The sequence below is a fragment of the Glycine soja genome, chromosome 17, assembly GCF_004193775.1.
Source record: "Glycine soja cultivar W05 chromosome 17, ASM419377v2, whole genome shotgun sequence".
In the NCBI taxonomy this organism is placed as follows: domain Eukaryota; kingdom Viridiplantae; phylum Streptophyta; class Magnoliopsida; order Fabales; family Fabaceae; genus Glycine; species Glycine soja.
In genome coordinates, this window is record NC_041018.1 from 36,679,909 (window position 1) to 36,695,753 (window position 15,845).

The window sequence follows — 15,845 nt, forward strand, 5'->3', positions numbered from 1 at the left end:
TTGTTGCAATAAAATGGTTGTAGGAGAGTGAGATAAAAAGAGATTGAACACATGAATTTTGCTCGTGCTTGACTCTCTGTGTTGTCCAATTGGAAGAATGATGGTGTTGTGGTTATAGTCGAAGGCTAAAGTAGTGGAAACGGTTACTAATCAAATTTGACTCTTTATAATATGCTATTGATTTTATACAAAGTGCAGAATGAAGACCAAAGTAGTTACAAAAAAATATAGATTATTAAGTACATATTAAGGGCAAAAGTGGAAAGTTAAAGTGGAGACCAATGTACAGTTACAATACCTGTATTGCCTTTGTCTATCTTATAGAGTAATAGATTATAGATAGATACACATAATCATCTTTCCGTTATTGCAATATAGGGGTGTAAAAATAAATGTAACTAAAACACGATTCAGTGCATATTCAATAAAATGGAATATAGTTTTATACCCTTATGTTACAATAATGGAAATATGATTTCATAGTAATTTTTTTCGCATTTCAAAAAGTATAACGAAAATACGGTTTTATTGTATAATGTAATCATATTTCCGTCGAGAGGATATTTCTGGAATTTCATAAAATTGTATCCACTCGATAGGTAGTGAGAATAGCAAATGTGGAAGGTCTGAGGCCCACTCTTCTGAATAGTAGAACAGAACATAGAATGTGATGATACTGGCTGGGGAGCAACGATAGAGGCGCCACTCTTCAGCCTTCACAATGGCTTCTTCTCTCATTCGAACGCTCCAAAGAGCTTCTACATCGCTCATTCGAACCCCGAGAGTGTCAAGCGCATGCTTTGCCACGTCGCGTGTCGGAGCCAGAACCTACGCAGCAGAACCAGAACCCGCGACCAAATCGCCCTTTGATTCCAACATCATACGAATTCTCCGAAACGAAATCGAGTATCAAGAAGAATACGCTCCTCCACACCAGGTTAACACTAATCTTATTTCATTCTATAATATCTAACCGTTTATATGAACCCATGTTTTCATTAGAGCAAAAGTTTTAATTTTTAGAATACCCAAAAAAAAAAAGTTTTAATTTTTATTTGGTAATTTTTGCAGCCTGAGACTCAATTCAATTCGTTTACGGTTGAAGAGCGACGTGGGGAGCAAGTGGTCACAATTAAGGGAAAATTTGGGGAATTTGAGGATGTTAAAATTGAGGCTACCATGTTTGATTGGTGTGAGCATGTTCCTGCGTGTGGAGATGATAGTTCTGGGGTAAATATGCGTCTTCACCTTAGTTTAATTGTGGACATAGCAAAAGGGGATGGTGACAGTGAGTTAGAGTTTGTGTGCTCGGCGTGGCCGGATTGTTTGAATGTTGAGAAAGTTTACATGTTAAGGCGTGGCCGGATGGCGGCTAGGCCTTACGTTGGACCTGATTTCAGGTTTGGAAAATGGCATTAACTGTTTTGATTATGTTCATTGCTTCACTGGCCAAATGTTTTGTGTTTAGTGTGTTGTGTCCTATGTCGGTTAAAAGGTTTTAAATTGCGGTCATGATTTTGTTGTGATTCTTGATATTATGGACAAATGAGGCCATGATTGACGATGCAATGTGGTCGTGGAAGCCAAGGTTTTATGTTAGCAATCTCAAGCCCAATAGACCCAAGAGATACTCCACGAGGCCCAAATACCTCAGCGACTTCGTGTAATTTCTCCCAGCCAGATAGTGACAAGGAACAGAATCATCCGCTAGCACTACACCAGATTCCTGTCCCTCCTTGCTGCAGCATTTTGCCATTCTGTTATAGCATTAGCGATTCTGTTAGAATATTTAGCCGACAAGTCTGTTAGTGGCAATTGTTGATGATTACAGCTGGCCCTTGCTCTGTAACGGCCTTTATCCCTGTAATTCAGTATAAATAACAATCAACATCAATGAAATGAAATGAGGCAGGCAGAATCCAAATTACTCTTATTCATCTTTGTTAATTTCCTTAGTTATTAGCTTAGAACCATAACAACTGGTCCGACCTGCTACCACCGTCATGTCGGAACATAACACATGGCAAGCCACCATTGAACGGCTCGACGAGGCCATAGCCAAACTCACACAGAGCCACCACTCACTCTCGCAGAACCAAACTGCCCTCTCCCAAGCCCAACACGACATGAACGCCAAGATGGATTCCCTACTAGAACCTCTTGTTGCCCTTACCCCGATACCCTCATCTCCAACCCCACCCAGTAGCTCACGGCCACATATGAAACTAGAAGTCCCTCGTTTTGACGGTAGTGATCCTATGGGATGGATATTCAAAATAACTCGGTTTTTTGATTATCAGAACATTCTAGATCAAGAGAAACTTATCGTTGCCGGCTTTTACATGGAAGGTGCCGCTCTCACTTGGTACCAATGGATGTACCGTAACGGCTTCCTCACCACTTGGCCTGCCTTGCTCCAGGCACTTGAATCCCATTTCGCGCTTTCTTTTTATGATGACCCTCACGGCGCCCTCTTCAAGCTTCAACAACGTGGCACTGTCAAGGAGTACTTGACGGAGTTTGAACGCCTAGCAAACCGCACCGTCGGTCTAGCTCCTCCGTTCCTTCTCAGTTGCTTCATCTTAGGCTTACTTTCGGAACTACGACACGAGGTCCAAGCCCTTCAACCCTTATCTCTCCCTCAGGCAATAGCCTTGGCTAGACTCCAGGAGGACAAGCTCCACGATCGCCGTTGTGGCCCTCGTCCTTTCTCCCTTCCGTCCCAAACAGTCACATTACCCACAAACCCCTATCCCTTACCTTCGACCAAGCTCCCTTTTAAACGTCTCTCATCGAAAGAAATGGCTGTTCGCTGCGATAAGGGCTTGTGCTATACCACTACGATGACAAGTGGGTTGCGGGCCACCGTTGCAAGCCATCCCTTCATCTCCTTATTGTCGATGACGAAGGCGATACCCCAACTCCTTCTTCTCTTCCTGACGATTTGCCTGACCAATTACTTCCTCATGTTAGCATGAATGCTTTAGCAGGGCTCTTGGCGCCAAAAACTTTTCGGATTTACGGTGCCGTGAACCATCACAGGGTTGTCATTTTGGTGGACAGCGGCAACACCCATAACTTTATTCAAACTAGGGTTGCTAGATTTCTGAACCTCAAGCACTCACCCACCAACCCATTACGGGTTATGGTTGGAAATGGAAACGTCCTTGAATGTGATTCCGTTTGCCCTTCATTTTCTCTCGCCGTTCAGGGTCACCTCTTTCCAGCGGATCTCTTCAACCTCCCTATCACTGGTGCCGATATTGTCCTAGGGATTCAATGGTTAAAAGCCCTTGGACCAGTCACTGCTGATTATTCGCATTTAACAATGACCTTCTCATATTTGGGCCAACCTGTTACCCTTAATGCTGATGTCCCTTTGCTAATTACACCAGCGTCGGCCCAACAACTGCGCTGTAATGCGCAAACCCAGAGCATTGTTGTCCTCTTCCACCTAATCCCACTCACACCCCCAGCCCAACTAGTACCAACCCAAGTACCTGATGCCTCTTCTTCCTCACCAGAACTACACACTCTCCTCTCTTTGTTTGACCATCTCTTTCACGAACCCACCACCCTACCACCACCTCGAAACATCACTCATCACATACACCTTCTCCCAAACACAAACCCAGTAAACATCAAACCCTACCGCTACCCTTATTATCAAAAGTCTGAGCTCGAAAAGCAAGTCACTTCTATGCTTGAGGCCAGTTTGATACAACCGAGCCAGAGTCCATTCTCTTCGCCGATTCTCCTCGTGAAAAAGAAGGACGGTTGCTGGCGGTGCTTTGTAGACTACAGAGCACTCAACGACATCACTGTAAAGGATCGCTTCTCCATGCCCACCATTGATGAACTCCTTGATGAATTGGCCAGGCATCGTGGTTCTCTAAGCTCGATTTATGACAAGGGTTCCACCAAATTCGGGTAGCTCTTGCGGATGTGCATAAGACAGCTTTCAGGACTCACGAGGGTCACTATGAGTTCAAGGTGATGCCCTTTGGCCTCTGCAACGCTCCGTCAACCTTTCAGGCCACCATGAATGGCCTCTTTCAGCCATTTCTATGGAAATTCGCTGCCGTCTTCTTTGACGACATTCTCGTCTATAGCACTTCCCTTGTCTTACACCTTGATCACCTCAAGACCATATTCGCGACATTATCACAGAGCAAGTTTTTCCTCAGCCGCTCAAAATGTCTTTTCTCACAAGAACGCATTCACTATCTCGGACATATTGTATCGGCTCAAGGGGTTGCACTTGACCCTGATAAAATTCAAATCATGCTCAACTGGCCTTTACCAACATCGTCCACGACATTGCACGGATTCCTCGGGCTAATAGGATTTTACCGCAAATTTATCAGAGGCTATGCTTAGGTCGCTGGCCCGCTGACGGCTTTGCTACGTGAGGACCAATTCTGTTGGAATCCAAATGCCCAACAGGTTTTCAACTTGTTGAAGCAACTCATGACCACGACCTCTGTTTTAGCCACTCCGGACTTCATTGTCCCCTTTGTCGTGGAATCGGACTCTTCAACTCAGGCCATGGGCGCTGTCCTCATCCAACGTTCACACCCCATAGCCTTTTTTAGTAAATTGTTTTGTCCCAGACTCCAACGAGCCTCCGCTTATGTTAGGGAACTTATCGCAATTACAGCCGCGGTCCGCAAATGGTAGCACTATCTCCTCGGCCACCACTTCATCATTCTTACTGATCATCGTAGCTTGAAAGATCTCATGGCTCAGGTTATTCAAATCCCAGAGCAAACAGTACCTATATAAACTTCCTGGGTATGATTACTCCATTCAATACAAATCCGGCCCTGCCAACATTGTTGTTGATGCTCTTTCACGCATCCCTTCACCCTCTGCAGATCAATTGTTGTCTTTGTCGGTCCCAAACTTCGATTTTCTGGACAAACTTCAACAATCCCTGCATGACAATGTTGAATATAAAGAGCTATTTCAGAGGATCCACAATGACCCCTCCTCTCAACCCGAGTTCACCATTCACAGGGACCTTCTCTTTTCTGGTGGCTAAATCTGGCTCCCTCCCAATTTTCCTTTTTCCAAGGTTTTACTCTAAGAATTTCATGCCACCCCCCTAGGTGGTCATATGGGGGTTTCTAAAACCATCCATCATCTTCAGGAAAATTTCATTTGGCTAGGAATGCGTTCCGACGTTCGTAAGTTGATATCGCAATGCCACACTTGCCAACAAATGAAATATGAGACCAAGCGCCCCGCTGGTTTGCTCCAACCTCTCCCTGTCCCTTCTGCAATATGAGAGGATTTATCTTTGGACTTTATCACGGGTCTTCCATCCTCACAAAATTACATGGTTATTTTGGTGGTTGTTGACAGATGCACCAAGGGCGTCCATTTCGGTGCCTTACCCTCACAGTACACTGCCTTCAAAGTCGCATCCCTGTTTCTAGACAGTCTGCAAGTTGCATGGATTCTCTCGCAATCTCATCTCGGATCGTGACCCACTTTTTTATTAGCGCTTTCTGGCGGGAACTCTTTCGCCTATGCGGCACACAGCTCCGAATGAGCACGACTTATCATCCCCAAATAGACGGCCAAGCGGAGGTGCTCAACTGCGTCCTAGAGCAATACCTCCGTTCCTTTGTCCATGACCGCCCTTCTCAATGGTTCAAGCACCTTGCCCTCACAGAGTGGTCCTACAACACCTCTATACATTCAGGAACCGGCATTTCACCTTTTGAAGCTACCTACGGGAAGCCACCACCGTCCATACCACAGTATCTCCAGGGCACTTCTCGAGTTGCCGTCGTCGATGACATCTTAACTACCCGCACCAAACTTCATGCTACCTTACGCCGCCGCTTACACAAGGCCTAGGCATCCATTAAGCAGGCAGCGGACGCTCATTGGCGCAATGTTCAGTTCTGGGTCAACGAATGGGTTTATGTTTGCCTCCGTCCCCATCGTCAAACTTCAGTAGCGCCCACCTACAACAAGCTCTCCAAACATTTCTTTGGGCCTTTTCGCATCGGAATGAATTGGTTCCGTAGCTTATTGACTGAAGTTACCTGAATCTTCAAAGATTCATCCCGTTTTTCACGTCTCAAAACTATAACATCACTGTGGCCCCACACCAACTCTTCCGGACATGGTTAAGAAGTTGGGAAAATGATTTTGGGATAAACTACAACCACTGGTCGAGTAATCTTAGATCAGGGTTTATGTATTAGTTGAGGATAGCACAATATAACAGCAGTAGAAAATATATTCATTTTTGTATCCAGCTTTTGGTTTCTACCAAGACTACATTAAGTCTGTTTTGAAACCAATTGTCTGCTTTATTAATCTGTACACTTTGTACCTCTGGTACTTAGATCAATATATATTTATCTTTGCTGATAAAAAAAAAAACTCTTCTGGATCACTACCGTTGCTTACCGTGGGAAATGACCCCGTCATCCAACCAATGTCCATAGTGGATTGGAAATGGGATTTTTCTACCTCCCCTCCAACGAAGCTGGTGTTGGTCCGATGGGAAGGCGCTGCACCCGAGGATACCACCTGGGAAGACTGGGAACAACTCTGGACTTCCTACGACCTTGAGGACAAGGTCTTTCTCCCGGATGGAGGTGATGTGAACAATCTTGAGCTCAATAGACCCAAGATATACTCCACGAGGTCCAAATACCTCAGTGACTTCGTGTAATTTCTCCCAGCCAGATAGTGACAAGGCACAGAATCATCCGCTAGCACTACACCAGATTGCTGTCCCTCTTGCTGCTGCATTTTGCCATTCTGTTATAGCATTAGCGATTCTGTTAGAATATTTAGCTGACAAATCTGTTAGTGGCAATTGTTGATGATTACAGCTGGCCCTTGCTCTGTAATGGGCTTTATCCCCGTAATTCAGTATAAATAACAATCAACATCAATGAAATGAGGCAGGCAGAATCCAAATTACTCTTATTCATCTTTGTTAATTTCCTTAGTTATTAGCTTAGAACCATAACATTTTAAATTGTGGTTGCAGTTGTGGTTTTGTTGTGATCCGTAGTAATATTGTGGGAAATTGTAGACAAATGCGGCGGTTACAAAATTGTGGTTGTGATGCGGTTGGTGAGAGCCAAAAATCCTTGACTTTGTAGCCAAAGTTGCGGTTGCAAACTGTAGTTTAAAACCTTGGTGGAGGCACATAAACGTTCATGTTGCAGCCATAGTTGCGGTTGTGAACCATATTTTAAAACCTGTCAGTAATGTGACTTTGAATTAATGAGAACTTGTGTGAAAGACCTAGATATTTTGAAGTTATTTGGTTACTTGAAGTTGGTTTGCTATTGATTCTTGTGTGTTTTGGTTTTCGATTTCAGGGATTTGAAGGCTAAAGTTCAGGAGAAGTTTTACGAGTACTTGGATGTGAGGGGAGTGAATAATGAGCTTGCAGTTTTCTTGCATGAATATATGATGAACAAGGATAGAATTGAGCTTCTGCGGTGGATGGATAGTCTCAAGTCTTTTATGGAAAGATAGATTGGTAAGCTTTGCATTTGGCAATTAGGAATTGATGTGAACACTAAGTTTTGACATTAGCATTTGGTATCAATTTATTTATTTGATTGGAATGCACCTTAAGAATGCTGTGCATTAGGAGGCAAGGATAGGAAATAATAGAGGCTCTGTTTCCTTTTGTGGTTGTATGATGAATAAATGATGAACAATGATAGAATTAAACTTCTAGAGTGGATGAATTGTTTCAAGTCTTTTGAAAAGTAGACAGGTAAATCTTGAAACTGAGAGTTGATGTAAACATTTCCAAGTTTTGCCAATGTAGGAATTAATTTCTGTAGAAATTCATTGGATTTATAATGTTTGCATCGTTTTCCTTCTTTGTTACAATCATGTAAAATAATATAAGAATGTTGAGCAATACGAGTCTTATATGTGCATTGTGGTTTTCATACATATTTTTGGAGCTTTTAGTGGACAAAGTTTAGAAAATTATCAGAAAATTTAGCAATAACAGATAAAATTGTGAATTTGTATTTTAGGTTTAGAAGTGGTTGTACTAGTGATGCTAAATACACTGTAAATTAGTGTCATAAATGTAGAGCTTTCGCCTGACATGGTGTTATGAGTAAGGTAAGACAAGCCTAATGTCTCCTATCCTCAGGAGTAATAACCTATTTTGTTTTTTCTATTTTGTAATGCCCTTGCATTTATGTTCGGTATTCACAATCTGTTTTCCATTCTTCATTGTGCTTTATTTGGTGATTGACGAGCATATAATGTGTTGTGATTGGTCATACACTCATTAGACGACATATCTTTTAGGTTTTGCGCCATTCGTGTCTTTGTGCACGTGTGAGGCCTAAACTAAGTGATGTTTTTTCTAAGTTTGCTAATTTGTGGAATGAAGGATGCTTTATGGTGGAAGTGGTTGGTAACTTCAGATCGGGCTGTGTCCACCTTGACATTATTTAATTCTTGGTGTCTTCTGCATCTTGTAGCATCCCATTTTGGTAGGACTTGTAATTGCTTGATGTCTTAGCCTTAAGTCATGATTTGTTGGGATATTGTTTAACATGTGTTTCCATAACTCTTCATTTTAGATAGCACTTTCCATATAAAGCACTATTTGAAGGAGAAATCAGATAGTGCTTTCCTATGGATGCATTATGTTAATAAAGAAACTAGATAGTGCTTTTTAATCAAGCGTTGTGCCTATTTGTGTAACTTTCTTTTAAATGACAATAATTCAAGCATAGCACTTTCCAGAGAAAGCATATGCAATGCTTAAACTTGGATAATGCCTTTCTAAAGCAGCGCTATCTAAAAGACTAGTGTTTTCTTTTTTTCCAGTAACGCTTTCTTCCAGAAGCACTATCTTGATTGTGTTATATGAATGCATTTCTGGTGTAGTGATTTCCCTTTTGTTTTACATCTTGTTTAAGCTTCTGGTTCTGATGGAAAGTTCATCAATTTCACCATCTTCATTTTTAAAATCATCTAGTGATTCTTTAGCTTTTAGGGCAATGGATGAGAGATGTGCTTTGTATGAAGAAATCTCATGAAAGCATACCCCAAGATGTTCTTTCAAGAACATCTACTTCTGAGCTTGAAAAATTTACAATGTTCTTTGTATGAGAGATGCTCCAACAATGTCTTCATTTTGGAAAATGCAGAGCATTTCAGCGTACACACCTTTTGGCATATTGGTTGGATCCCTTGTTGAGTGTAAAAACAAATGGTGAAACACCAATGGTCAGACTATTTGAACAACCAAACTTCACCATAACTTGTAATTAAGCTGTTGAAGAACCAATTGTCAAGGTTCATCACTCATTGGATTCTTTCTAAATGGAAATAGGAAATTCCTAGCTAAAATTGAGATTTTTCTCACGAACCAGAATTTCAAATGTGTAGCCATTATTTCACTTAAAGACCTGAAAAGCTTTGGATAGGTGTTTGACAAGGCAAAAGAGTTTGGAGCAGAGTGGTTTCGGAGAGTGGTGGTGAGAAAAGACAGCAACTCATTTGACCATGGTTTGAAATTGATGAGATTAGCCATTGTTTTAGCTTTTAATTTTTTGGTATCTTTTTTATCTGTGCTTATTATGTTGGTGGTGTTCTTCAACCCCATTACGGCTCTGTGCTTTCAGAACATAAATACCAGAGCTTCCAGATTCCATTATAAGAAAAAAAAAGTTACATAAGGAAAAGCTTTAGGGAAGGTGAAGCAGGGACCTCATTTCATAAGTAGTCCTTTGTTTCTATATGGTTTTATACCAATGGCTTGTTTATAGTGCTATAGGCCCATAACTAACAATATTTATCATACAAGGAACTAACACGCACAAGAATAATTTATGTCTGTTCAAACAAAGGATGCCATTTCCTATGTGGTGGTTGTAACTTGTTAGAGCCTTGATCTTGGAAAAGATTTCCACTTTTAAATATGTTAAGACAATCACTCCTTGATCTATTAAGCCTTGAACCTTGTATTTCTCACTCAAGCAAGTATGGAAGAAAGAGTGGAGAGAGTGTGGCTAGTAGATCACGGCAGTAAAAGAAAATGAAGGAGATTTAGTTTTTATTTTACTTGGAGGAAATTTTGATTTTGATTTTTTTATGTAGAAATTTAGTTTTAGATAAGCTAACATTTAATGGTGATTTGATTAATATGTTTTTCATATTTATTTAATTATTAAAATATTCAATTAGAAAATATTCAATTAGGTCGCTTAATTGTTTAGAATGACTAAACTTGAATAATAAATAGTCCTTGAAATGACTAAACTTTAAAAAGAAATCAATAAAATAGAGACTCGAGACATGTGTGGGAGAGAGGCGCTGCCACAAACGTCGAGAGGCCCACGTCAGAGAGAGCGCCACTGCAAACACAAAGAGGGCCCGGGGAGAGTGATTTTAGGCGTTAGTTTTAGGGTTTCAATTTTAGGCGTTAAAGGAGAGAGTGAGAGGCTGAGTGTTAAGTGTTAAGTTTATCGTTTTAGTCTTAGTGTAAGATGGTATGTAAGTGTCTTTTTCATAGAAGTTTAAACTTAAACTACATGTCGTATTAGAGTCCTATAATAATTAAACTAATAAGTGTGGTTCGATTTTTGCATATTGAATCGAAAATTGAACCAAACCGCTTTGTTTTGGGGAAAACAAAAATAAACCAAACCATCTGGCGTCCTTCAATTTTTCTGCAATTTATGATTTTTTGGGTTGATTTTTAATTTTATGTTCCATTTGGTTTGATTTTGAATATCCCTAATAATTTTGTTTTAAAAAATTAAGAGTCCTGATTATATATTTTAATGATTAAGAAATTAATTAAACTTTAAATTATAATTAAAGAATCAAATATATAATCAAGTCTTATCTATTTGCATTTATTTATGTACATGAAGGAAGGTTCCTTCCACGACTTGAACCTAGCAATTAATGACTCATGGTATATAAAAATGTTTCTTTGCTATATCCATTGATTTTTTTATTTAATTATATGTTTATCTATATCTAATTGTGTTTGGGCTAACTATAGGTACGTTTTGGGCTGTAATTTCATTCAGCCCATATAAAAAAGTAGTACAAAAGTTTTATTCTAATTTTATAAATTTATTTTATATATACTTATTCTATTAATTTTATATTATTTTATTCAAATAATTATGTTACTTATCTAAATTAATTGTTAGATTCTAAAATTATTGATATCAATTAAATTTCTATTATTTACTTAAAAATATTACTTACATAACTTCTTTCTAAAATGTGGATAGGTTTTTAGAACACTGTTCAAGTTTTTACCGTCTTCTACGAGTATTTTTTTTGTCTTTTTCTTTTCTTTCTATATTTTGATAATTTTTCTTCAAGTTTGAAAACACTGTGTAATCAGAAAATGGTTGTTCGGTGTCGATGACTTTAAACTCATAAGCAAAGAATAATCATTGACCTCCAGGAGTTTAAACTCATAAGCGATCTGAGGGTTGTTCGATGTTGGAGTGCAAAAAATGTAGGTGTTGATACTGATTATTCTTCGCTTATGAGTTTGAACTGATGTGAAATTTTAGAGAAAATGATCCTTATGCTCCAAAATAGAAGACATGCCCTCCTATTGAAGAACTAGCACAGTGAATTGGGTCATAATACCCTTCACTTACCTTCTCCTTCAAACTTGGAAAGCTTGTACCTTTCTTATGAACTATGCTTCAAATTTTATTGGTAGACCATTCAACAAGACCCATGATAGGTTGGAGAGAAACTAATGCCGGAAAGAATACAAAAGAAATTGGTAAACCGTAAACAATTGCCTCTGATGGAGGCGCATAGTGGCCAAATACAAAGGTTATTGTGGAGAGGGTTAGGTGAGGAATAATCTAGTATGAAGGGTATAAGATAAAATGTGATGCACCATAAACCACACGGATTAGTGTTGCATCGTTGTTTCTACTCAAAGTTATAATATAATTAAGAATATATTTCTCTAAACTTTTTTTTAATATATATTTCTCTAAATTTTTCTTATGTTTAAAACTATATACACCGTAACACTAAGTGTGTGATTAATTAGTATACAATTGTGTCAACTTAATCAATGATTTTAAGCTCGACGTCTTGAGTATGTAACTGATATTTAAAGAAAGAGTTTGACTAAGTGTAAAAATTATTATTGATTCGAGCTGAATTATTTTTCATGTATAAATTTGTAAATTTTTCTTATAGTCAATCAATTAAAAATAATCATTAATATTATTTTTAAAAGTTATTATAAAAATTAATATATAAAATTATTATATATATATATATATTATTTTATTATTAAATGATAATATAAAATTAATAATGTGAAACTTTTTTACCGATAATATGTAATCTATTTTGTCAATATTATATTGTTTGGATAAAAATATATATATGAACGTTCCATACGAAAAGCCAGCTGTACGAATCCATGACAAAACTAGGTGTTTTCATTTAATTGGTTAGATACTAAAAAAAAATTAAAGAAGTAGTAATAATATCATTAACATGTGCACTTGTAAATCGAACTAAAAAGACAAAAAGTTAAGTTTCGTGTGGGAACAGAAGCAGATAAAATAAAGAGTAATTAGTTCATGCTGCTCCTGCAGTATATGATATTTTAAATTTTCATCTAAATATATATGTGATAAATTTATTAATCTTAATAATAATTATTTTAAAATTTATACTCAACATAATTTTTAATTAATTGCATAAAAATTAAACTTCAAAATAAAACCTCTTAACACTATCAAACTTAATGTTATTCTAACTTAACAAGTGAGTTTGTTTTTTTTTAAAATCATATATATTTTTTATTATAAATAATTATGTTTGAGTCAAATATAATTCTTATAAATGGTAAAATTATTTTTTTAAGTATTCAAAAAAAATATTATTTATAATAATCTTATTCAGTTTAAACAATATTTTCTCTTATTAAAAATATTGGTTGTCTCTAAAAACAACTTAGGGGATGCATAATAAATGTTCTCGGAAATGAGCCATCTGAAAACAAGTTTGTACTAACTACTTTGCACACAACTGTTCGAATGGGACGGCAGGCCTAGGGTTTTAATTGATGACTAACAGCCACGTTTGCTAATTATTAGTTAAACCCAAAGGCTTTTGTCCTTCCTACATTGGGGTCACTAGACATGTTATTTATACTTTAAAATATAAAACACACGAATCTTTCCTAGATTTGAGGCCACTCTTGATGATAGAGACCTAGTACATGAACCCCATGTAGGATAAAAATACCTTCGTATTCTAAAACCAATATATTATTGCAAGTCTTATTCTGCTGCTCCATGTATGGACAGACAAACCGTGTGGTTTATTTTATCCCGATATTTTATGTTCATAATGTTATCCGGTTCCCAAACCCACCAGTTAGGTCTTTGTTGTAATGAGAGAATTTAAGTATTTATTAATATGTACTCACTTTGCCATTATTGGTTCTTAATTGCATTGCCCTTCCAATAAGTACATTTTATCAAATCTTATTGTCCCACTCCGTGAAGAGGAATAACCCCATTTTAATTTTTTTTATATTTTTAAATTTTTTTTTTTGAAGATATTGTAATACCCACTTGAAATGCATTATTTCTGCATGCATTATGAAATATGTGGAACGATGAATTGTGCTTTATAAATTAATCATCATAAATGCTATTTATTGTGTCATGTTTTGAAACAACATATAAAATTATGCAACAAATTAGCATCAAACATATGAATCAACTGATAGATTATTTCAGCTTAACATAATATTTAAGGTTCAAATCGTGAATATGTAATTACAAAAAATACTTAGAGAAATTTTTTTATTAGCCATAACAATTCTATCCGATTCGAATAGGATTACGTCTAGTGAAAGTGAAAAATACATGTGATATTAAAAAAATGATTATGTAACAGAGATCTGTACACACACCCATGGAGCATGAAGTATTCACAAAAGGGTAGCAATCCATTCCCTTTTCAATTATTTTACAGATAAAATTTTAAAATTGAGCTACATGAAAATGGAAATAACCGTGACACATTCTAATTCAGTCTTGAGATTGGTCGACAAGAGTTTTTGGAGCTCGAAACGAAACCCTTCATTAGATTTACTTGTATCTATTGACAGAATAGGGGAAAAAGTGATATGAGGAAGAAAAGGACTCATCAACAACTTTAAGATTTCAACTCAATAAAGCACCCGACCTAACAGGAGTTGAATGATTCTGAAGTAGTCATTTACAAGAAAATTAAAGAACTTGGATCCTCCCATAATCAAATTTACACAAATGTTATTTCACACTGGGAAAAATAAGTTTGGCAAAATCTTAACTATACTAATTAATCTACAATTACTCATATCATCGATGCAAAGACTATATAAATAAGGCCAAGACCATCTAATGTTAAGAGTTGCGGTCATGCAGTTTCATCGCGATCCTTGACATCGTGGGAAATTGCAGTCACAATTGTGATCACGATGTGGTCTCTGAGAGTCCAAAAACCTTGACGGTTCGAGCTGAAATCGCGGCTTTGGTTCAGACTTCAGAGCTTGAGGGACAAATCAAGGTGCTTCATTTCTTCTTGATTAGTAGTAGTCTTCAAACAAGTTCCACCACTAGCCACACATCCACCGATTTCTTTATTACTGGCTGCAGAATTCAACATGGTATTACTACTATTAACTATTATTTCAAACCTACCAACACTGCTTTGTGATGCTGATAATGCTGATTTTGTTCTGTGATGAAAATCTGGCACAGCAAGCTTTGCTATTCCGGGTTGTTGATCAATGATTGGCCTTGACCAACCATGATGGTGTGCATAAGAGCCTCCAAAACCATTCACATGATGATGATGAGAAGAAGAAGAAGGCTTCTGGATCAAGGAGTGTGCCTGAATTCCAAGAGTTCCTCTATTGCTATGATAAAGAGGTAGAGAAGCCATGCTTGCAAAACGATTGTTGTTGTTGTTGTTGTTGTTATGATGCAAAAGGGGAAGGCCAAAGGCCATAATCTGAGATCCAAACCTGTGTCCTCTCTTTGCAATTGACCTCTCTCTCTTGTGTGCATTTTGGTGGCCACCTAGTGCTTGTGAACTGTAGAACTTTCTGTGGCAGTAGTTGCAAGAGAACACTCTAGGCTCAGTAGCATCAGAATTACCAAGAGGGTTTGTTGTTGTTGTTGTTGTTGTTTCTGATGAAGAATTTGCATTATCGGATGATGACCCCGCATCCAAACAAGTGATAAGGTTGAGTTCTGGTCCTTCTTCTAGAGTGCATGATTCATCTTCACCACCTGAGATAATATTCAGATCCAAAAGGGTAACACTAACATGCTGCTTTTTTGGCTCCTTATTTTCTAATTCCTCTTCTAATTCCTCAACACATAGCTGTTTCTTCTTTTCATGTGGATGCTGAAGTGGGGTACTTGGACTTGGGGGAGCCTCTGGTGGAGGAGCAGAAGAAGAGAAGATGCTTGAACTTGTCGGTCTGTCACAAAAGCATGGCTCCTTCATGCTTAGTCCTTCCATTGCTAGCTGCAGAGTACTTTCTTGTTTGTTAGGTTAAGGAATTTTAATTTGTTGATTCTTCACATTTTAAATGGATAAAAGTAGGATATATATTGGAGAGAGACACTTGTTTTTTGCTTTTATTTTATTTGTATGTCTACACTATCATGCACACTAGCTAGGTAACCCTATTTAGGTTAGAAATATTTATACTATAATGGGATAATTGATTCTATCAATATAGATTTTTTTTTCCTTCTTCTCATAAGCCTCAAAATTAAAAACTTTATTTAAAGAAAATCAACTAATGT

General features: G+C 37.8%; 2 protein-coding genes across 6 annotated transcripts; one reads left to right on the top strand and one right to left on the bottom strand.

Annotated features, from left to right (window-relative positions):
• The first annotated feature begins 643 nt into the window (after nucleotides 1-643).
• LOC114394080 (uncharacterized protein At2g39795, mitochondrial-like) lies at nucleotides 644-9,571 on the top strand. 5 transcript variants are annotated; one of them, XM_028355643.1, is made up of 4 exons: nucleotides 644-937; nucleotides 1,072-1,400; nucleotides 7,359-7,522; nucleotides 9,171-9,571. In XM_028355643.1, exons 1-3 carry the CDS (start codon nucleotides 722-724, stop codon nucleotides 7,516-7,518), a joined length of 705 nt encoding a protein of 234 aa, XP_028211444.1. In that variant the 5' UTR covers nucleotides 644-721; the 3' UTR covers nucleotides 7,519-7,522; nucleotides 9,171-9,571. The 5 variants fall into 5 exon arrangements, 4 of the variants coding, with proteins under 4 accessions (XP_028211444.1, XP_028211446.1, XP_028211445.1 ...); XM_028355645.1 differs by lacking the exon at nucleotides 9,171-9,571 and adding an exon at nucleotides 8,405-8,725; XM_028355644.1 differs by lacking the exon at nucleotides 9,171-9,571 and adding an exon at nucleotides 8,320-8,338.
• Nucleotides 9,572-14,046: 4,475 nt separating this feature from the next.
• On the bottom strand, nucleotides 14,047-15,695 carry LOC114392028 (zinc finger protein 3-like). The gene has a single exon (XM_028353068.1). The coding sequence runs from the start codon at nucleotides 15,553-15,555 to the stop codon at nucleotides 14,569-14,571; it is 987 nt and encodes a 328-aa protein (XP_028208869.1). The 5' UTR covers nucleotides 15,556-15,695; the 3' UTR covers nucleotides 14,047-14,568.
• Nucleotides 15,696-15,845: the final 150 nt, after the last annotated feature.

What these genes read in the sequence shown, in the direction of transcription:
- LOC114392028 (XM_028353068.1), bottom strand. Translation starts at nt 15,555, where the DNA reads ATGGAAGGACTAAGCATGAAGGAGCCATGCTTTTGTGACAGACCGACA.
- LOC114394080 (XM_028355643.1), top strand. Translation starts at nt 722, where the DNA reads ATGGCTTCTTCTCTCATTCGAACGCTCCAAAGAGCTTCTACATCGCTC. An exon ending in AATACGCTCCTCCACACCAG is followed by an intron (nt 938 to 1,071) that starts GTTAACACTAAT and finishes TAATTTTTGCAG; the next exon opens with CCTGAGACTCAATTCAATTC. An exon ending in TACGTTGGACCTGATTTCAG is followed by an intron (nt 1,401 to 7,358) that starts GTTTGGAAAATG and finishes TTTCGATTTCAG; the next exon opens with GGATTTGAAGGCTAAAGTTC.